General features: G+C 37.9%; 1 protein-coding gene across 2 annotated transcripts in view; it reads left to right on the forward strand.

Moving 5' to 3' along the window:
* LOC150085684 (vesicular integral-membrane protein VIP36-like) overlaps positions 1 to 23317 on the forward strand; it is a 236019-nt gene that overhangs the window by 95601 nt on the left and 117101 nt on the right. For both annotated transcript variants that reach the window (XM_090373444.1, XM_090373443.1), the window contains one exon: positions 621 to 703. In XM_090373444.1, coding sequence (XP_090229570.1) covers positions 621 to 703 — 83 coding nt within the window. The remainder of the gene's footprint in view (positions 1 to 620; positions 704 to 23317) is intronic.

The following is a 23317-nucleotide window of genomic DNA, read 5'->3' on the forward strand; positions in this document are numbered from 1 at the left end:
TTTGACAGTGTGAGTGAAAAGGAGGCATACTTTGTGGAACACAGGGACCAGTAATGGATTCTGGATGTACTATTACACACCAGAAATAAATGCACAAATTTAGAGTGTTGCCATACAGGCTCGCTCACTTATATCAAAGAAAGTCTATGCCCAAGCATCAGCTGGGAAAGTTTTACTCACTATATTCTGCAGAATTAATTTGTGTGTGTGTCTATAGCATGATAATGCCCATCTTCCTACCACCATTCTGTAGTGAATCAGATACAGCATGTGAAGTTTGAGGTATTATGGCTTCCATATTCTCCATGTGATTGTCACTTTTTTTGGCCACTAAAAGATACATTAAGAGAATGTCTTTGGCAACAACCACTCAATTTCTTCCCTCCAGAAATCCAGGCATTAGTGCAGCATTGGAGGAAGTGTGTGGAATGTAATGGAGACTACACTGAAGATTGCCATTCACAGTTTGTGAAATGCAACATTTGTATTTTCATTTGAATGATTTTTGTATATGTACAAATGAAAATAATAATAATAACGACTAAATAATAATCGCATAATAATAACCACTGAATAAGAATTATCTGCCTCATAAAAGTTTGGGTCTTGTTTTTTAACAGGTCCTGTTTTAGGTAGTAAAGATTATTTTTCTGGCCTTGGTGTATTTCTGGATACATATGCTAATCAGAATGGACAACATAATGTGAGTACAAGCTCTTTTTAATAGAAGAGTATTTTTTTTTTTTAATCCTCATGTTTTTTTTAAATACAGGAGTTATTTCACGTAAGTATGCTTGTTGAAAAAGTGTCGGGAGGGAGACAAGTTTATATTCAAAACTAGTGTTATATTCCATACGATTATATTCTTTAGGATTTGAAAGTGGAATTATATTCATAGGATTCAAAAATAAGATTGAATCACAGTTGTGAGGCCTGCAAAACAAGTTTATAAGGGGGGGGGTCAAAGATTCAATTCAGCAATATATGTGTAGTGTTACTACATTTGTGCTGATTATATTTGAGAAGGTGCATTTCATAGGCTGTAATTTTCAGAATGTTGAGGAGCTATTCTTTTAATATACACCTAAAAATAAATTATGGTTAAAAAATAAGTTTGTAAAAGTAAGTATACAATATTAAAATTATTTTTGCACCTAGTTCCTTGGTCATCTCTATAGAAACAAAGTAGTAAAATAAGACCAGTGGACCTATGTCTCCTTGAAATATCACAGAATTGGAATGTTCCTCTCCACAATAGGCAACAGGTAAAGAATTACTCTCACCCACCATGGACTCCCTATCCTCAAATGACCTGTGATATTTATTTTCTTCAGTGGGGGAAAGAATTGTGTACTGACTCTGTGTACAACAACTCCATGCAAGCCATATTAAAAACTGTGCTGACTTCTTGCCAATATATATGGATGGTTCCAAATCTCATTCAGCTGTTGGCGCAGCAGCAGTGTTTCCCTCTGCTATCATATCAGTTTCTCTTCCACTTCAGTGCAGCAACTTTTCAGTGGAACTACATGCAGTAAAATTAATTCTAGAAAATTTGACTCTTTACCCATCTGTAAAATATTAGTTTACACTGACTCTCTCAGTTCAATTACAGCAATGCAAAATCCCTCACATAAGGATCACCCTATTTTAAATCAAATCAGGAGTTTTCTATTGCAAATTGAAGACGGTCAGCAAATAGTGAAGTTTTGCTGGATTCCAGTACATTCAGGCATAAAAGGGAATGAACTATCTGATATATCTGCTAAAAATCTGTCAACTTTAGACTTATGAGAGGCATTCAATAAATCATCTACCTACCTATGAAGGAAATGAGATAAAGCAAAAATCTGTTTTTATTTTTCAACGTAACTCCCTTGAACTGCAATACACTTGTTCCATTTTGTTGGCAATAGGGGAATACCAGATAAATAAAATTGTTTGTCCTGTCCATCAAAGAATGCAGAAACAGCAGCCTTCAGTTCATTATCATCATCAAAGCAACGCCCATATACGTTTTTCTTGAGGCATTGAAGCAGGAAATTCACCAGGCCAGATCCGACCTGTAAGGTGGATGGGTATGTTCTGTAAAGTCACAGTCTCTCAAAGCAGCAGAAACAGCATGTGACCTGAGCACTGGTGTGTTGTCATGAAGTAGAACCATTTGTGCTTCTATTGCATTGCTTCTTGCTTGGTCTCAGGATTCCAGTAAATGAAACCATGTTTCATCATCCATAACAATTCTGGAGATGGCTCTAAATTCTCCCCACAACACCGTACTCTGAATTGCTTTTGCACAGAGGTCAGAAATCTGGGGATCCACCAGGCACTGACCCTACTGTTCCCTCAGATATGTCACATTCCCTAGAAATTTGGGACACCTTTAAATGTCTGTCATTCAGCACAAGGGTTTCCACAGCTTGGCACATTTCTGGAGTGGTCACTGTCACAAGCCTTCCTGGATGTGGCTCATATTTGATGGATTCTCTGCCCCATTTGAATTGTTTCGACCAGAATTTCACCTGGTACTTTGAAGGTGCACTATTGCCATACTCAACCAACATCTTTTCGCGAATGGTGTTTGGCCCATTTCCTTCTTTGGTGAGAAGCTTGATGACTGAATGATGCTCCAATTTCAGCAAATCCATAATTTGATTCAGGTGTGTTCCTTCTTTCTGTTACAGCAGCACAACCTAAAAATAGTGAGATAAAAGTTAGTATGATTCGAGTTGAGATATGTAGGAACATCATAAATCATGTTCCTGCATATCTCAACTCACAATCTCTGTACTTATTCCAGCTTCTGATTATAATATAATTCAGTCAGCATGCCATGCACAATGAACAGAGCTAGTGCATAACCAAAGGAATAGTTAACTTTTCCAGTTGAAACAGGACCCAAAATTTTGGCACTTGAGCATTCAGATAGTGCATTGGGATGAAGTGGTACTTGCATGGATAAGAATAAGACATACTCATCTGATTCATCTACTGACAGGCGATGATCCTCCTCAGTTTCCATGCTGCTCAGAACATCTAACAGTCAAACATATTTTCATGGACTGTCCATACTATCAACAGCATCAAACTTCGTTCTCAGACTAATCTCCGAGAACCGATGACATTACCTTATATCAGTGCTTCTCAACCTTTTATCATTCGTGGTTCACTTCAAGCATTCTTTAATTACCACGGACCACTGGCTAGGGTTTCTTTACATCTATAAAAAAAGTAGTATTTCAAAAATCCTGTTTTTAGCCACTTATCCATGTTGTTTGATATACTATACTGAATATAGGGCTGATATTAAATTCCTAAAATAAATAATTCCAATCTCAAGCAAAATATCACTAGAAATTTTAACAGTTATTCTCGCACACTAGTTTTGTGAAAACGTAATAAATACTTTACAAATACACAAAAACAAATCCAATACAATGTACATTGTAAAGAATATCTCTTGATTTGTGACAACAAAGTAAACAGTTGATTGCCAATTTTAATTTTATTTGTGATTATTTTTATATTTACAATAAAATTTACCTTCCCACAGACCACCTACAACCGACTCAGGTTGAGAAACATTGCCTTATATCATTGGAGAGGAGGCAAATATTAATGAACTTTTCTCTCTTTTTTGAAACAAATTGGGATGTATGATCGATTATGAAACTGAAATGAAATTGAGCTGGCTTCATTCTTAATTATTTTCTAACTTTCCTGTGAATAGGCACACTATAGCCATAGCAGCTTATGCGGCCACACACACACACACACACACACACACACACACACACACACACACACACACACACACACACACACACACACACACACACACACACACACAAGTTCCTTGGTCAGCACATCATAGTAACCTATCAGGTTAGTTAGACAAGACTGTCCCTTAACAAATCTATGCCGTGACTGCAGTATAATAGCATTCTGTCCAGATAGTCCTGCATTACTTCTTTAGCATTAGTAGAGACATATGATGCAAAAAAGCGAGCTTATACAGGATCAGCCAACAACAACAACAACAACAAAAAAAACCTCATTTCACCCATTCATTTGCTCCAAAAGTTCATCCAGTTCTTTCTTGTTGAATTTATTTAAGCTATCAACTTCCACAATGACAAATGGAAACATGTTCCAGCAATCAACAACCCACTGGCCAAAGGTAAATTTCTGCACATCTATTCTACAACAGTCTTTCCTCAATTTGAATTTATGCCCCTCTCATATCTGAGCAAGAGAAAGAATCCCATCAACATTGAGCTCAAATCATTCAAGACCTTGTACACCTCAATCAGCTCACCTCGAAGGTGCCTAATCTACTTTAACCAGTGACTCCATTATTTTCCCTGGAACACATGTTAAGCTAAGAAGTCTGTAATTTCTAATGTCATGTTTTCATTCCCCTTTTTGAATTGTTGATACTTTTGCACATCCCCTGAATCCAAGGATGCTCTCGTAATTATGGCTAAGGGTTTGCTTACCTCTTTTGCTGCCTCCTTTAATATAATTGAATAGATTCCATCCACCCCAGGTTCCTTTGTTTGTGTTCAGCTTCAACAATTTCTCTTCCACTTTCCTTTTGGTTATCACAAAATAGAATTTGATAAACTTCTAGCATCCCCTAAAGAATTCCTCACATTTGAATATAGATGCAAACCACATGCTCAGTTTGTTAGCAACCTGAGCAGAGATCATCAACATTTAACTCATTGACATCAAGTGGTCTAATGTGGTTCATCATATAAGCATAGAAGTCTTTGCTGCTTTTCTTTGCATTCTTTGCCATAATCTATCATAATCTCATAAGCTTGACTAATCTTCTTTGTGTCTTGATCACAGACAAATTTGTATATTACCATAGGCATCTGTATCACCTTATAATTTATTTGCATTCCATGTACTTTTCTTCACTACCACTTTTCTCAATAGTTCATCTGACATCCATTTAGGTCTAAGCCTAGAACTTCATTGGTATGAAAATCCTAGTAGCTTCCATGATTCATTCCCTAAATGCTTCCCATTTAGAATTTGTTTTTGGTAACATCAGCAGTTGGTCCCATTGCATAGAATTTAAAAACTGTCTCAGACCACCATAGTCTCTTTCACCAAAGCAAAAGCCTTTACAGTAATTACGGCTTTACTTAAATTTGACATTAGTATGCTGTGATACTGTGATCGCTGCCATCGAGTGGGTCTTTTACTTGCAGACTCTTATTGCATGAAGAAACACTGCTGATAACCAGATCAAGAGTATTGCTTCCTCTTGTTGCCACTCTAACATGCTGCTGTGGGAAACAGTCATCTAAGAAATCTACCAAAGTTTTGTTTTATTTAAGTGACCAACCAACATTTGGAAAGTTAAAATCCTCCAATATAAGACATCCTGATTAACTGGCCCACTCTATTTCTCTGTATAGCTGATTGGTATACTCATCACATCCATTGGGATAAACACACCTACTCTCAATTTTCTTTTCCCAGTGATTATCTCACACCAAATTGACTGAACATTGCACTGGTCATCCATGTCGACTGCATGCACTGTCTTAGATTTAATATTCTTTTTAACTAACAGTATAACTTCACCACCCCTCTATTCCTTTGTGTCCTTCCTGTATACATTGTACTCTATATTCACATTCGGCACTGCTGATGTTTGAGTGATGCCATGTCTTTGCTATCCCTACAGTGTATGCATTTGATGACTTAATCAGTACTTCAAGTTCATCAAATTTATTTAGCATCCTCCTAGCATTACTGTACATGCATGTGTTCATAATCTTAGTTACCCTAACACAGTCCATCATCATCAGCCATTTTCAATCCACTGCAGGATGAAGACCTCTCCAGCAACTTTCCAGTTCCTTCTATTTTGTGCAATAGCCATCCATTTACTACCCACAAACTCATGAATTTCATCTATCCATCTCCGCTGTTGTCTTCCAGTTTTTCTTCTAGCTCCTCTTGGGTACCATTCTGTTATTTTCTTAGTTCATCTGTCATCATGTCTTCGAGCTATGTGTCCTGCCCAAGACCATTTTAGTTCTGATAAGAATGTCCTTTACTGAGTTTGCTGCCTAATCCATGTGTTTCTCTTCTTATCCAACAGTTTGACTCCCTATATAATTTGTTCTATCCTCGCTGTGTAGTTCTCAGCTTCTCTTCCATTCTTTTGTTAAGTGCACAAGTTTCACTTCCATAAGTCATGGTGGGTTCATTGTTTTAAGTTTCAGACAAACTGGGATATTGCTCCTCAGTACGTGACTATATTTCCTGAATGCTATCCATCCAAAATTTATTCTTCTCTCGACTTCCAACTGGAAGTCTGGGACAGCTAATAACTTGTCCCAGATAGTATATGACTCCACTTTTCAATTACTGCTTCTTCAATCATTATGCCCCTTTCTGTGGCATACTTGTTCATCATTACTTTTGTTTTAGCCATATTCATCTTTAGTCCAAAATCCTTACTAACTGTGCATAACTGATTAAGATTTTCCTCTAATTCTTTGGGATTGTGGCTTATGACCACAATGTCATCTGCAAATCGAAAATGGTTTAGATACCCTCCATTCCCTGGTTCCTTGAGGTTGTCACAGACATTCTCTCAGATATGCCAGACAAGCTGTACTTGCTACCTGAGAGTCTAAAACGCTGATGGAACTGGTATTTGGGTGGCACTCAAGTCAAGTGGACCCAATTTCGGCGAAGTCCAGATGGTCTGTGACAGCTAAATCCTCTGCTTACACCTTCACGATGGTGGGACTGTTAGTAATCCTGGGTATAACCTCCATGCACAAGCACACTGTGGGTGACCATCCAGGTATGAACCAACGTAAGCAGGGGTCGAGATGTGGTGCACACACACCACATGGAGGAATGCCCCCCCCCCATCTGTGTTACCAGCAGTACTAGGTGGTAGATGACTCTCATCAACTGGTGCAATACCACCACTTTGCTTATTGGAGGCTTGAAGTGGTGGAACCCATGTTTAGTCTCCAGAGCTAAGTTCCTGTCAACCCTTCCCCATCTCTTCCATCATGCGGTATGACTGATGACTTTTGAGGTTATGCTGAACATCATGGCGAGATCCAATCTTCCTTACATTTTGAGAGTACAGCTCTAAAATGGTGTTCTCAGGCTGGCCACTAGTTATTACACCGGACCAAACCTATTGGTAACTCTCTAGGGGGCTTCCGGATCAGCTAGGGTTAATCTTGCTACCTCTACTCTGACACATAGTGACTGGAGGGAGTCCGAGTACTGTGTATGCTGGGGCATTGTCGGGCCACTTTATTTCAATGATCTAGGTATATTCTTACCATGTGTATGTCATATCCAAAAATTTCATTATTTCATACAGCATGTCCCACCCACTTTTTCTTACTATTGAATACACCATGAATTGTCAAACTAATAGAGTAAGCTTATCTGCAAAAAGATCTAAACTTCCCAAACACTTCCTAGTTCATTTCACAAATATACGTGGTCTCAATTCTAATCTCAATGATGTCCATTTCCACTTGCAGTCTGTCAAACCCCATATACTTTTTCTGAAGAATCTCAGTTATCGGTTGATTCAACTACTGCTCATCTCAGTTGCCCAAACTATTTGCTGTATGATTCCTTTTGCCTCAAAGGTGGTACTTGTGAATATGTCCATTCTGATATTCCCTGTCAGAGACTTGGTAATTTGGCATCTCCTCTTTTCGATCTTCTCTGGCTTGAAATCTCTCTATCTCATTTTGTCAAATTCATCTGTTGTCTCTACCGTTCTCCCAGCTCCACTAATCATTTGGATCTCTTTGACTTCCTCTCTTTGTAACTTGACTTTCTCCAGTCCAAATTTCCTAACAGTGAGGTAATTTTCCTTGGTGATTTTAATGTTCATAACTCCAGTTGGCTTCCGTTTTCTAGTCATACCGACCCAGCTGGTCGAGATGCTGAGGCTTTTGCAATTAATAATGACCTTACCTTGCACATGGACTTGGGCAGGACATATAGCTCGAAGACATGATGACAGATGGACTAAGAAAATAACAGAATGGTATCCAAGAGGAGCTAGAAGAAAACCTGGAAGACAAAGGCGGAGATGGATAGATGAAATTCATGCGTTTTTGGGTAGTAAATGGATGGCCAGTGCTCAAAACAGAAGGAACTGGAAAGGCCTTCATCCTGCAGTGGATTGAAAATGGCTGATGATGATGATAATACCTTGCAAAGATTGTTCATTTACCTACAAGAATACCGAACAATCCTAACCATACAGCCAACATGCTTGATTTTTGTCTCACAAACAATCCTAAGTACACGGTCGAAGTGAGTGGTCCTTTAGGCACCTCAGATCACAACTTGGTGATTGTCTCTTCTCCAATGGAGCCTTTATCTCATGGCTATTTCCAACCCCGTATTGTTTGGCATTACAAGAATGCAAATGGGATGACCTGCGAGATTTCTTTTCTTCTTTTCCTTGGTCTGATTACAGTTTCAAAACTTCTGATGTCAACGTTTGCTCAGATCGTGTCAGTGAAATTATTCTTATAGGAATGGAATCCTTTATTCCACACTCTACTTTAAAATCTTGTCCTTTATCTAAACCTTGGTTTTCCAATAAATGTGCTAAGGCAGTTCAAGAGAAGAACGTTGCATATCCTAATTGGCTTGTTTCTAATTGTTCAGTTTCATTTTCTGCCTACACCAAAGCTCGCAACAATAGTAAAGCAGTTATTAATCATTCCAAACTAGAGTTTGAATAGGCTAAGAGTAGAAACTTGCTTCTTGCCCTAATGGTAGCCGAGCATTCTGGTCTCTTGCCAAAGCTATTGGCTACAACTTTTGCCCATCTCTGCTCCCACTTCTGTCAAAACCAGATAATTCTGTTGTCACTTCGGCCAAGGATAAAGCTGACCTGCTAGCATCCCATTTTTCTTCCAACTCATGTATTAATGATCTTGGTAAAACACCTCCCACCATTTCCAACACACTCTATTCAATGCCTCCTGTGGTCTTCCATCAAAAGGATGTCAGAAGGATTTTGACGAATCTTGATGCTAAGAAAGCTTCAGGTCCTCATGGTATTTCTCCACTTGTTCTCTAAGCCTGTGCTTCTGAACTTACTCCTGTTCTTTGCCACCTTTTTTCACTTTCTTATTCCAAAGGTGCTTTTCATTCTGCTTGGAAATTTGCTCATATCTAGCCAGTTCCTAAAAAGGGTGACAAATCCCTCTCATCCAATTATTGTCCCATTGCAATTACTTCTACCCTTTCTAAAGTAATGGAGAAATCAATTAACCGCCAACTCTTAAACTACCTAGAAGCCTTCTGATCAATGACTGCCAGTATGGATTCCGTCAGTGTCGATCCACTGGTGATATTCTGTCTTGTGGAACCCATTTATTGACAAAATCAATGGAAAAGTTCAGTGAAACAGAAGCAGTTGTTCTTGACATCTCAAAGATTGTGTTTGGCCTAAAGGTCTTCTAAACAAGCTTCCATCTTATGGTTTGCCATCTGTTTTTTGTAATTGGTTATCGAGTTTTCTCTCTGATCACTCACTGAGGGTGATGGTAAATGGCTCTCCGTCTTCAAACTTCTCCACTAATTCTGGTGTTCCCCCAAGGTTCAGTTCTTTCCCCAAATGTTTTCCTCTTTTATATTAATGACCTTCTTCCATTGACTGGAAATCCTATCCATAGTTTTGCCAATGATAGCACATTGCATTCCACTTTCCATTTTAGGCGCCTCCGTAGCCAGGTGGGAAGGAGCAGCAGTGCATAGTACACGCTTCTTGATTAGACCGGGGTTCGAGCCCGTCACCACCAAATATGGAGGATGCGGAAAGGTCAGAGATGACCACCGCATATCCCGGAGCAATATGGCCCTAGTTGCTAATGCACCTAAAAAAAAAAAAACCCAAACTTTCCATTTTGAGAAACCTTGCCCTGCTCAATCAGCTTTAACTTCTCGAATATCTTTTACCAGTTCCTTAAATGCTGATCTCGAGGTAATTCTCCAGTAGGGCAAAGACCAATTAGTTGATTTCAGTCCTTCTAAAACTCAAGCTTGTCTTAAATCTCGCAAAAAGGATTCTTCTTCTTCTCCTATGCTTATCTTTGGTGACACTCTGATTTCTAGCCAAATGATATATCTCTTTTGTGGATTACCTTGACTTCTAATCTCTATTGGCACAAACACATTACAAATATTGCTTCCTCTGCATCTAAAAAAACTTGGGTTTCTCTTTCGCTCTCTAGTTACTTTTCTTCAAAACAGCTGTTCACTGTACAAATTGCTAATCCGCCCTACCATGGAATATTGTACCCACAACTGGGGTGGTGCCCCCAAAACCTCTCTCAGGCTTCTTGATTCCATTCAGAAGAGGGCAGTTAGATTAATTAATGATTCATCTCTAACAGATTCTCTGCTCTCACTGTCTCATAGACGTACCGTTTCTGCTGCATGTCTTTTCTACAGATACTTCCACAGGCACTGTTCTTCTGAATTGGCTTCTATAATTCCCGCTCTCTCTTTCAAAACAGTCCGAACACGTGCCACAAGCAGCCAACATCCATTTACTGTCCAACTTCAAACTCACAGAACCAACTTTTCATCTTCCTCGTTTATTCATTCAACTGCCATTTTCGGGAACACTCTTCCTTCAAACATATTTCCTGAAAATTACAGTCTAGAGAAGTTCAAGTGTAATGTCTACAAATATCTTCTTTCGTCTTCTCAACCTCCAACCCAAGTACTATAGGTTCTAATATCTCTTGTTTGAGGTTTTCATAAAAAAAAAAATAAAAAAAAAATCACATTGACTCCTCTCTGTGGCCAGTCTAATCTTTTGAAAGCTTCCTCAAGGGCAGTAAACAACTTCCGAGATATTTTTCTTCTTGTCGAACTCCTTTCTCAATTTTAAATTTGCTATTGCCTTGTTTTTGTCTAATCTAATAAAGGAGATGGCGTTCTCATATATTTTCTTCAAAATCATAATATGTGGGGTATCTATGCCTTGTCTTTGAAGTGCGCGAAACATTGCCTTATGCTGTATGGAGTCAAATGCCTTTTCATAATCCACAAATGCCAGGCATAATGGTGTTTTATATTCATTTGCTTTCTCCATTAGCTGTGATATTACTTGAAGGTGATCCATAGTTGAGAATCCTGTCCTACAGCCAGCTTGCTCTTTCGGTTGATTCTCATCAAGTATTCTTTCTAATCTGTTAGTAATGACCCTTGTGAACAACTTGTAGATGTTGCTAACAAGCTAATTGGTCTATAATTTCCAATTTCTGATTTATCTCCTTTCTTATGCAGCAAAACTAGGATTGCATTATTCCACTGCTTAGGTGTCGCACCTTTTCTAATGCATTTTGTGGAGCCTTGCCAGTTTTTGTGTCATGTCTCTTCCTCCCAATTTTAACAACTCTACAGTAACTTCATCTTCCCCTGGGGCTTTCTGATTCTTCATTTTCTTCAATGCATGTTCCACCTCATCAGGAAGAATATAGGGTATGTCTGACTAATTTGCAATGCATCATTGTGTTGCTAATTTGCAATCCATCATCCCCACTGCTGGCATCATTCTCTTGTTCCTTGTATAACTCTTTATAGTAGTCTTCTGCTATTTGAATTATGCCTTCTCTGCTATTCATAAGTACACCATCGCTATTCTTCAGTTTCGGTATCATTTGTCTTTCTGTATTACTGCTCATGGCTGCTGATTTAAGTCCTTTGTTTTCCCTTAATGCTTGTTCTACTTTTCTTGTGTTAAATCTTTTTATGTCCTCTCTGAATCTCTTTCTAATGGCTTTGCATAACTCAGTATACTCAATTTTCTCCTTGTCAGTGTTTATCTTGCTGTTCATTTGTTGCCTTTGGTTCATCATGACAATTGTTTCTTGACTAATTTTTTCTTCTTTGGATTTCTTTTTATCTATGGACTAACACAGTCCATGTACAGTGAACTCTTGCTTTATGGTATTAATCCTTTTCAGAGGCACTATCATATTATGAAAATATTGTAATGTGAACCCAATAACACATTTTTTGATAATTTGTTCGAAGACCTCGGAAGTTGAAATTTTTGCTATATAACTAAGCTATTTATCTCTCTAAAAGGTAATTTTTATAATGAAATTGTACATATTGATTAAAACTAATTAATATATTAATTAAAGCAGTAAGCAAAAAATCACTTCAACTAATGGATGCAAAAACACGTGGCCAGAATGTTTACAAACGCTTCTTTTGCCTGAGACGAAGGACCACATGGTCTAGTTGGAGATAGTCATAAGCCCATTGTAAAGTGAAATAAGTAGGTGCCGGTTAACATTATCACAGGTTAATAGAATCATAATCTCATAAGCTTGACTAATCTTCTTTGTGTCTTGATTACAGACTAATTTGTATATTACCATAGGCATCTGTATCATCTCATAATTTATATGCATCCCATGTGCTTTTCTTCACTGCCACTTGTCTCAATAGTTTATCTGACCTCCATTTAGGATTCATTCTGGAAATTTACTTCAGAGAATGAAATTTTCAGAAACCAATTGAAATCATTAAAATGCACTACACTTTCATTGTTATCATATGTTAGGTCATAAGAATCAATTTTGAATGTCTTTGTGATATTTTACAAAAGCATATTTCTGGAGGTCATTACATAAAACAATTTGCAGTTTCTAGTTATTTGGATTTTATGTTAGTGCAATATATTATAAACGGGTAGTAAACTCAATCTTATTGCATTTGCGATAAAACCAATAGCAGGAATTCTCCCTTTCCATGAAATATTCAATCATATGAAAAACTTAAAAAATTTTCAAAATCTTCTCTTCATTCCTAGTTTTTAAGCTTCATAATTTGTTATTCCCTATCTCACTTTCGCATATGGTGTTATGGTGTTTTGCATACACTTTACTTGCAATTTGTGTGATTATCATCGATTGCTTGTCTTTTTTTTTTACTATTTTAAATTTTACAACCCATAAAAAAAAATGTCAGTGAACAGAAATATCAATTAGTTAGTATGTACATATTACAGTATTAATATTACAGTATTTATTTTTATTTTGCTAACCTGTGGAAAATGTTCTTCCGATTTTTCTCGTATCATTTAACTTTGTTAATTGGTAAGGTAAAGTGTAAATTTGTGCTTTTTCCTTTTATAGCCTGTAGATAATATTACTCCTATTTTCATGTATTAGAATTGCCATTTCATAGAATTAAAATTCATTTTGCAAATGTGATCACAGTAACTGATGCTTTCCACATATCATATAGTGAATGGTATTTTATTATGGAGAGTCCATCGTAAAGTGATTTGATCATTTAACATCCAGTTCCTTTGTGACTACGTCATAGTATCCAATCAAATTAGTCAGACAAGACTTCCCCTTAACAAACCCATGCTGTGTTCGAGCTATAACTGAAGTCTTGTCTAGATGATCCAGCAATGCTTCTTTAACCAGTGATTCCATTAATATCCCTGGAACAGAAGTTAAACTAACAGGTCTATAATTACCTGTGTCTCACTTTGATCCTCCTTTGTGGATTGGGGTCACATTTGCACATCATCAGTCCATGTGTACCTCCCCTGAGTCCAGGGAAGCTCTCATAATTAGGTGGCAAATGAAGTTTAACATTGACAAATGTAAAGTACTACATATAGGAAGCAGTAATCCCAGAGAGTAGGTGTGTGTTATAGGTCAGATGAATCTGATGAGTATAATGAACAATTGTGCAGGGAAATAAGAGTGGGCCAGTAAATCAGAGTGTCTTATAATGGGGGATTTTAATTTCCCAGAAATTGACTGGAATTTATGGGTTGTTCACTCACACACTAGCAAGGCTTTTGTGGATTTATTGGATGATTGTTTTCTACAGCAGCATGTTCGGGAGGTAACTAGAGGGAGTAATACTCTTGATCTGATTATCAGTAGTGATTCTTCATGCATCAAGAATCTGCAGATAAAGGAACCACTACGTGGCAGTGATCTCAGTGTGCTGAAGTGGGATTTACTCAAAGAGGTAACTACCATCAGGGGTAAAGGGAGGGTGTTTGCTTTCGTAAAGGTGACTGCGATGGTCTGAGACAGTATTTATATTCTATATGGTGGGACCAACTGATGATGTTACCAACAGCAAATTCAAAATGGGAAGCATTCAAAGAATTAATCTTGGAAGCTGCTAGGATTTTCATGCCAACAAAGATATATTTTTAAAGATTTAGGCCTAAATGGATGTCAGATGAACTAATTAGACATATGACAGAGAAGAAAAGTGCATGGGATACATATAAATTAACACGTGACACAGAAACCTATGATAGATATAAGCTGGTCTGTAACCAAGTTACAAAGGAGGTTAGGCAGATGAAGGGACAGATTACGAGAAATCTTTGGCAAAGGATGCAAAGAAAAACAGCAAAGAGTTCTTTACTTATGTAAACTCTAGAAGGAAGGGGATGAATCAGATTGGTCCACTTGATATCGATGGTTCAGCTGTTGATGATCCTGCCCAGGTAGCTAACAAACTAAAAGAATATTTTCCATTTTACATTCACACATGAGGAGTTATTCAGGGAGGGGAATGCCAGAGGTGAGTTAAACTCTGGCAGTATGCTAGATAATCTTGTAATAACTGAGAGTAAAGTGGAGGATAAATTGTTGAAGATAAACATAAGAAAGGCACCTGGGGTGGATTTAATCTATCTAGTTATATTAAAGGAAACGGCAAAGGAAGTAAGCAAAACCCTTAGTGAGAGCTTCCCTGGACTCAGGGGAGGTACCCATGGACTGGCGATGTGCAAATGTGACCCCAATAAAACCTACAATAAAACCCCAACATATACTCCCACAAAGGAAGATCAAAGGGAGACACAGGTAATTACAGACCTGTCAGTTAAACTTCTGTTCCAGGGAAATTAATGGAAGCACTGGTTACAGAAGCATTGCAGGATCATCTAGACAAGACTTCACTTATAGCTTGGACACAGCATGGGTTTGTTAAAGGGAAGTCTTGTCTGACTAATTTGATTGGATACTATGATGTAGTCACAAAGGAACTTGATGCAAAGAATAACTTTGATATCATATATTTGGATCTTAGAAAGGCCTTTGATACTTTTGCACATGGAAGACTGCTGCACAAATTGGAGAAGTGTGGCATTGTAGGCAAATTGCTGCTATGGATAAAGGGATGGTTGAGTGAGAGAAGACAGAGTGGTAATCAATGGACACTGCTCTTTGTGGACTATTGTTTTTAGTAGAGTCCCTCAGGGTTCAGTGTTGGGTCCATTGTTGTTTTCTGTATTTATAAATGATATTGATGATGGTGTATCAGGCTTAATGCCAAGTTTGCAGATGATACGAAGGTTGGCCACGGTATTTAATGACACTAATGACAGTACACTGCTGCAACAGGATCTAGAAAAGTTGAGCAGATGGGCTGAGAGGTGGCAAATGAAGTTTAAAATTGACAAATATAAAGTACTACCTATTGGAAGCAGTAATCCTAGAGTAACGTATCAACTCTGTGGTACTACACTGACAGTGGTTGAGAATGAAAAGGACCTGGGGGTAATTGTGCATGCAGATATGAAGTTTTCTGAGCAGTGTAGACAGTTGCAAGAGTAGCTCATGGTGTCTTGTCAATGATATACAGGAATTTTTCTAGCAGGGATAAGGAGGTGATTATCCCCTTGTATAAGGCAGTGGTCAGGCCACACCTCGAGTTCTGTATACAGGTCTGGAGTCCTCATTTTAAGAAGGATGTAGAGCTGTTAGAACGAGTACAGAGAAGGGAAACAAGATTAGTGAACAGAACAAAGGGTTGCTCTTACGAAGAAAGGCTTAAGTTTTGCAAATTACAGTGTCTGGAGAATAGGTACCTGCAAGGTGATCTGATTGAGGTATAAAGCCTTGAATGGTTTGAGCATGGTCTATGCTGATGGGATTCTTCCTCTTGCTCAGAATAATCACCTGAGAGGGCATAAATTCAAATTGAGGAAAGACGGTTGTAGAATAGATGTGCGGAAGTTTGCCTTTAGCCAGCGGGTGGTTGATTGCTGGAACAAACTTCCATCTGTCATTGTAGAAGTTGATAGCTTAAATAGATTTAAGGCAGAACTTGACAAACATTTGGAGTGAGGGGATGGGGGAAATCAGGGGTTTTTTTTTTTTTTTTTTTGGCTGATGCTAATCGAACAGTGAACTGTTGCTAATCAGACAGTGAACCACTCGTAAAGCGGGGGTCCACTGTATTCATTTGTTCCATGATGATGCACAGCAGGGTCTGAAATCCCAGACTTCTTGCTTTTCAGGTTGCTGCATGTACCAACGGTAGCAATTCATGAATCACTTTCACCTCTGCCTGCAGTTATAATTTAAACAACTAGTCTGTGTATCTCCCAAGCTAACAGGTTCCCCACCCATCAGCAATGCCTCGATAGCATCAGTAAATATTCTTGCACCACTTCTATTCAAGTGTATCTCATCCCTGTAGAAGCAGTCTCTCCTGTTGAAACTACATACCATGCTGAGAAAAATTCTACCCCATGAGCCTTTCAGTCTCTCCAGGGCCAAATTGATTGACAAGGCTTTCAACATATACTCCCACCTTATCGTCTCTTGGCAGAATTGCAGACACTTTCAAATTCAATCCTAACTCACGTCTTTTTGTCAACATTGCGCTGTACTTGTTAAATAAATCCTCAGATCTCCTATCTTATTATGATTAGTGCCAACTTGTACAACAATATCACCTTTTGTGATACTTTAAAAACGAAATTTAAAAGATATCTGCTCTACAACGTCATATATTTTTGCCCCTGGCAGACAATACCCTAGTCCTGTTGCTCATATCCTTCTTGCACAATATTTGGACATGGTAACCTATTTGTAGGTTACTGCTGTTTTTAAACATATTTAACTGTTGGAATTTGCACATTATGGCCTTAGTTGCTCTCATGTCAAATAAACTCAAATCACTTACTCATAAAAAAAACCAAAAGGCTCAATTTCTGTTTGGACAGGAAGCAGAACCTGTTCAAAATTGAGTTTATTGATTAATAACTTTTTTCTATTACTGTGTGAAGCATTAGTGTAAGTAGCATATGAAGATGAAGATTTGGAAACAAGCCAAGTGTTGTGTGTGTATGGTGAAAATTTTCTAATATTCTAGTAGGTAAATGGGCAAGCTTTGTAAGATCAATAAGGTAATTTGCTTTAAAATCATCAGAATCTTCATCCAAAATTATTATTATTAAAAATATTAAAATTATCATTTAAAATCATCTAGTTGCACCAACCCAATCTAGCTGGGTTGGTGCAACTAGAGAATTGAAGCCAAGTGGAGATACATTAAAATTTCCAAGAAAAATGACTGTAGATTGCAGAAAGTAAGAGTTTCAAAGAAATGATTTTTAGAGTTGTGACAACGATTAAGGTAACTGATGAATTTGACTGAATTAGATAAGGAGATTTCAAGCCAGAGGAGATCAATAAAGATGAGAGTCCAGATTAAGAATGCAGCGACAAGTGATAATAAGTCGATATATATGCACAAGCATCACCTTTGAAGCAAAAGAAATCATTGCGTGAATATGGATTAGGGCTACTTATAGTTGAGATTCTTTAAAAAAAATTGGGGTTTAGCAGATTGAAGGTGGAAATGGACATTGTTAAGATTGATACTAAGTACCCAGTGGTTATAAAATAAGTTTCCCTATTCAGGAGACCCTAGACTGTTAGAGTTTCCCTATTCGGGAGACTCCAAAACGGTTAGAGTTAGCATTGTGAAAATCGTGGGTATGTCATTTAGGATATGGGGAAATGATTTGTAGAAGAAAAAAAATTAGTTCAAATTTCTGCCACTAGGCAAAAATGGCACTGCACATATGTAAAAGTTGTCATTTACTTCAAGACACACTTCTTATGTAAATGACATCCTGTTAGATAAAAGCAGAAAGGCTAATGCCATTGTCAATAACCATTATGGCTCTTACAAAAAAGGAACGTGCTCTTTTAGTAAAACTATTCTATCAGAATAATAGTAATGCTAATACAGCATTATATGAATATTGGAAACTTAAAGGTTTGCGTAAAGGACCTTTGATGTCAGTGGGACTTCGAAAACTAATAAAGAAATTTGAAGTGACCTGTTGTTGTTGTTGTTGTTATTTGGTTTTTAGGAGCATTAGCAACTAAGGCCATATTGCTCCGGGATATGCGATGGTCATTCCCTGACCTTTCCGCATCCTCCGTATTTGGTGGCGACAGGCTCGAACCCCGGTCTAATCAAGAAGCGTGTGCTACGCACTGCTGCTCCTTCCCACCTGGCTACGGAGGCGCCTTGAAGTGACCTGACCGGGGAGTTAGGTGTAATTCCGGGCAGGGGACGACCACGTATCGGAACGGAGGTAGTGGGTGAAGTGGTGGTTGCAGTGGTCAGAATGCGAAACACTACCAGTCAGTAGTGCCAGAGGTGTGTCAAGAGACTTGAACCTTCCTTGGTGTACTGTACATAAAGTGCTTCAAATAATTTTATGCTGGTTCCCGTACAAGATTCATGTAGTGCAAGAACTCAAAGTCTCGTGATCAGCAGCAACGAATAGACTTTGCTCTATAATTTCTGGCTCATATGGAACTTGACAACACATGGGCTCGAATGATCTTGTGGTCTGACGAGGCACATTGAAAAGGCCCAATGTAAATGCATTTTGTACATTTACATTGGGCTGTAAATGCACAAAACTGCCGAATATGGGGAACTTCTCATCCATTTGCTGTGCATGAAAGACCACTACAAGGTCCATACGTTACAGTATGGTATGGATTCACAGCAGAGTTTATAATTGTACCATTTTTCTTTGAAGGATCCACACCTTATGGCCCTGTGGATCCTTCTTTGAAGGATCCACACCTTATGGTGTACAGTAACTAGTGCATGGTACTGGGCTCTTTTAAGAGCCCAGTGCATGGTACTGTTCTGCAAGAAAGGCAAGTTTGGAGACTGTAGTGTTCATGCAAGATGGTGCTCCCTCTCCACATTGGTCGACAAGTGAAGGAACTGCTCCGTTCAACATTCAGGAATGATCGCATCATTTCTAGAGACTTTCCGCAGTTCTGGCCAGCCTGATCAGCAGATCTCAATCCCTGTGGTTTCTGGCTATTGGGATACCTGAAAGATAGAGTTTACCGTGGTGGCATACAGACGCTTGTTGATTTGAAAGCAAGCATTAAACAGAATGTAGCCAACATCCCCAATGAGATGCTATGCGAAACTGTGTTGCATGCAGTCCTCTGTTTTCCCAATGTTATCTCAAGTGAAGGAAAGCACATAGAACAATATCTGTAGATTTCTAAGTTCTGAAATTAAAATCTAATCCTAAGTTAAGTATTCCATCTCATGTTTACAGTGCCAATTTCTCCTCTGGCGGCAAAAAATTTGAACTAATTTCCTTCTACAAATTGCTTCCTCATACCCTAAATGACATACCCACCGATTTTCACAGTGCTATATTTAACTGTTTTGACACTAGTTTTCCCTGAACTGTTTTCCCTGAACAGGGAAACTTATTTTATAACCACCCAGTATATTTGTGAAGTGAATTAACAAAATTTTGGAGGTTTAAATGTCTTTGTAGATAAGTTCTATTAGCTTGACTATTTGCTGATGCAGTGTTATAGAGTTAAAAAGTTGGAGGGGGAATATAAATTAATTTTTTTGGTATGGCATACAGCAAGAATATATCAGCTGCTTGACATAATGTGGCCTTGGCAGTGTAACCCAGCATACACTCTACTTGCACTCCCTTCAGTCAAGAACTGGCAGAATGGAGGCAGTAAAATTATACACCAGCTTAACTGGGTGCCTCCTGGAAAATTATAGATGCATATCTATAATTTTCCAGTGGAATATCTCACACCCATTGTGAGATATTGTACCAGTCCTGTGGAATATCTCACACCCGTTGTACAAAAAAGTGTTTGAAGAAGTTGAAAAGAAGTTGAAATGTAAATAATATTTGATCTCATTAGAACCTGAAAAGACCTTTACTGAATGACATTTCAGCGCCTCCATAGCCAGGTGGGCAGGAGCAGCAGTGCGTAGCACACGCTTCTTGATTAGACCGGGGTTCGAGCCTGTGCCCACCAAATACGGAGGATGCGGAAAGGTCAGAGAATGACCACCACATATCCCCGGAGCAATATGGCCTTAGTTGCTAATGCTCCTAAAAAAAAAAACCAAACCTAACTGAATGACATTTACAGATTAGACCTTTACTGAATGACAAGAGATGCCAAATCTTTTCTCTGGGGGAAAGGAAATTTTTTCCACTACAAGCATCCAATAAGAAAAGTGGTGGTATTGTGCAGAAAGTTGAGGGTTATTTACTACTTAGAAAACTTTTTCTGTGATTACACTTGATTTTAATATATCAGTTGCTATGATCTTAATAAATAATGGATTGCTATCAACCAGTTTTGTTTTTTGAAAATATAATGCCATGATCTATTAATATACTTCCACAAATATACCATGACAAAAAAAAAAAAAAAAAAATTACATTCGTGCATCTCAGGCCATCTGGATTCATATTACATTGAGCAATATGCTGTGTGATTCTATTTAAGTCATCCATCTCAAGCAGTAAAATAAACTGTGGAAGACAATGCTCAAGCAGTAAAATAAACTGTGGAAGACAAATGTGTAAAAAAAGTGATACAAATGCTGTCTCCTTTACATTATAATGACATTTTTCTCTTTGTACTATCACTTATTCAGTAAATTTTGTAACTTAGTGTGAGCTGCTCTATATGGCTGGTCATCAACGTTTATGTGAGTCTGACTAGTTTAACATCACTTTAGAACAGCTGAGAGTGCCTTACTACCTCTTACTTGTCATTTATGAAAATTCTAAACATTCATTGATCTTTTCTGTTGTCCTCAGTCCTGCAGTCATGAGGTGTAACTTGAAAATAATGAGCTCAAGTTAATTGCTGGCTGAAGACGAAATCAGATTTTGATTTTTTTTTTTTTTTTGTTTTTTTTTTGTTTTTTTTTTGTGCAAATATAGACAAATTTTTACTTTTTTTTTTTTTATCTCTATACACTAAGAAAGTTTTCCTCCTAGTGCTATTTATTTGAGCCAATGGGAGAAGAGGGTGGGGTAATTACGTCACTTATTGGATCCAATTGGAGAAGAGGGCAGGGCAGTTATGTCACTACAAATTCACAGGTAAATAATTGCATTGTTGTCTTCCATTGAAAGACAACGGCCTCCATAACCTTCACAGGTCTTGTGCACATGCTTCACTGTCTAATGCATGATCATGCCCGGTATCATTTAGTGTTCCATTGTAATGTCAGCCGATGAAGGGACCCCATATAGTTTGTATATTTGTAAATAGTTTAGTATTTTGTAAATATTTTAGTCCTGCTCTTTCGGATGCAACATTCCTCATGCATTATGGAACACAAATCAAAGGGCCTTTTCCTAAGTGATGTATGTAACCACAGTAAATAATTACATAGGCCAATTCCTGATTAGATATCGATCAGTATGTTTCGACAAGTGCATCCTTTACATAGAAAAGATTTGACTTACTCTATCATACCTCTACATTTTATGTAGAAAAGCATGTGCAGGGGTTGTCGAGCAAAACGAGCAGTGGGCGAAACCCCTTAATTAGTATTATTATTTTTTTATATGGAAACCCCAAGCACAAAAGGTATTAAAACCTATAGTACTTAGTACCGTGTATGGGTTGAAAGAGATGGGACAGGATGCTGGGAACTTTGCTCTTTGAGACTAAACATGGGTTTCAACATTTCAAGCCTCCAGTAAGCAAAGTCATGGTATTGCATAAGTTGACAAGGGTCATCTACTGCCTAGTTGTTAGTATTAGTAAGTATTAATATTGTATTACTATTATATGATAGTATTACAGTGTATTATTAGTGTTATAATTAGTAGTGTTAGTAGTAACATGCATGAGTTGGAGATGGGAGGGATGCCAGAAACTTTTCTATGGAGACTAAATGTGAGTTTCATCACTTTAAACCTCCAATAAGCAAAGTGGTGGTATTGCATTGGTTGATGAATCATCTACCACCTATGGTTTTTGAATTTTTATCATTTTACTGCAGTTATAGATTGCACACAGCAAGTTCACCCCACCACTTTGCTTTACTTTTAAGTTGTAGTAATGTAGTAAAGTTTAGAATTATGTATTTGGTTTTAGTTCAATTTATAAAATTGTTCCACTTGACCTAATGATTATTATTGGTTTCTGATGGTTGTAAACTTCTTTCAGAAGACCTAATTTACAACCATCAGAAACCATTCACTTCAAAAAAAAAGAAAAAAAATTCGTTTATTTTTCAATAATAATAATCGCCTGCATTTAAATTTTGTTCAAATGACATCTTTATCAAATTTCAGATGCTTCATGATGAAATAAATTTAAAATTTGAAAATAAAGTGAATAATAGCATTTAATATATATACAGCCAGGCCTTGCATAATGCGAGTTTGATTAACACATTTTTCAGTTACCGCAATTTGAAAAAATTATACCACTTTTTACTTTACGTGATGCAAATTTCCAGCTAACACCATCTTTTTTATATGATATTTGAAAAAGATTTGAATTGCATGCTAAGTGTCTGACAGCCAATTAACAAGTGTTTGCCTGCCTCGATGTGTTCCATCAACCATCGGAAGTAGACGTGTTACTTGTTTGTCTCCCACTAATAAACTGACGTTCAGACGTATTTAAAAATTCTAATTTTCTCCGACTATAAAGGCACAACACAAACATTGCAAGCGTATTCTGTAAGTTTACTGTTAACAATGCGTCTCACTCTGCCTGATTGCGTTTTAATTGCAAAGTTCTATGTTAATGGATGCAATGCAGGAGCCACTCTGCATGAATTTAGACGCTGTAAGAGTCGGGGTCTTTTATCAGCTGTGGCAGTTAGAAAGATGATTAACTTGAGGAAACTGGGTCCTTTGTTGTTGAGACTGGAAGATGAAGAAAGCCCGTTTCACCTCAGGTAGCAGAGGAAGTTGCAACGGCTATCATCGACCGATCCGTGGATACGGCTGCTAGAACTAGTAGCAGTGCACGGGGAGTAGAGAGGCAATTGGATGTCCCATATTCCACTGTGTGGAAAATTCTTTGGAAACTAATCCACTGTTATTCATACACGAGCCGACCGGGCTAGCCGGGTGGGTAAAGTGCCTGCCTGGTAAGCCAAAGGTCGTGGGTTCGAATCCCGCCTC

Source organism: Mastigoproctus giganteus, chromosome 5, assembly GCF_048544385.1.
Source record: "Mastigoproctus giganteus isolate SK-2022 chromosome 5, ASM4854438v1, whole genome shotgun sequence".
Classification (NCBI taxonomy): domain Eukaryota; kingdom Metazoa; phylum Arthropoda; class Arachnida; order Uropygi; family Thelyphonidae; genus Mastigoproctus; species Mastigoproctus giganteus.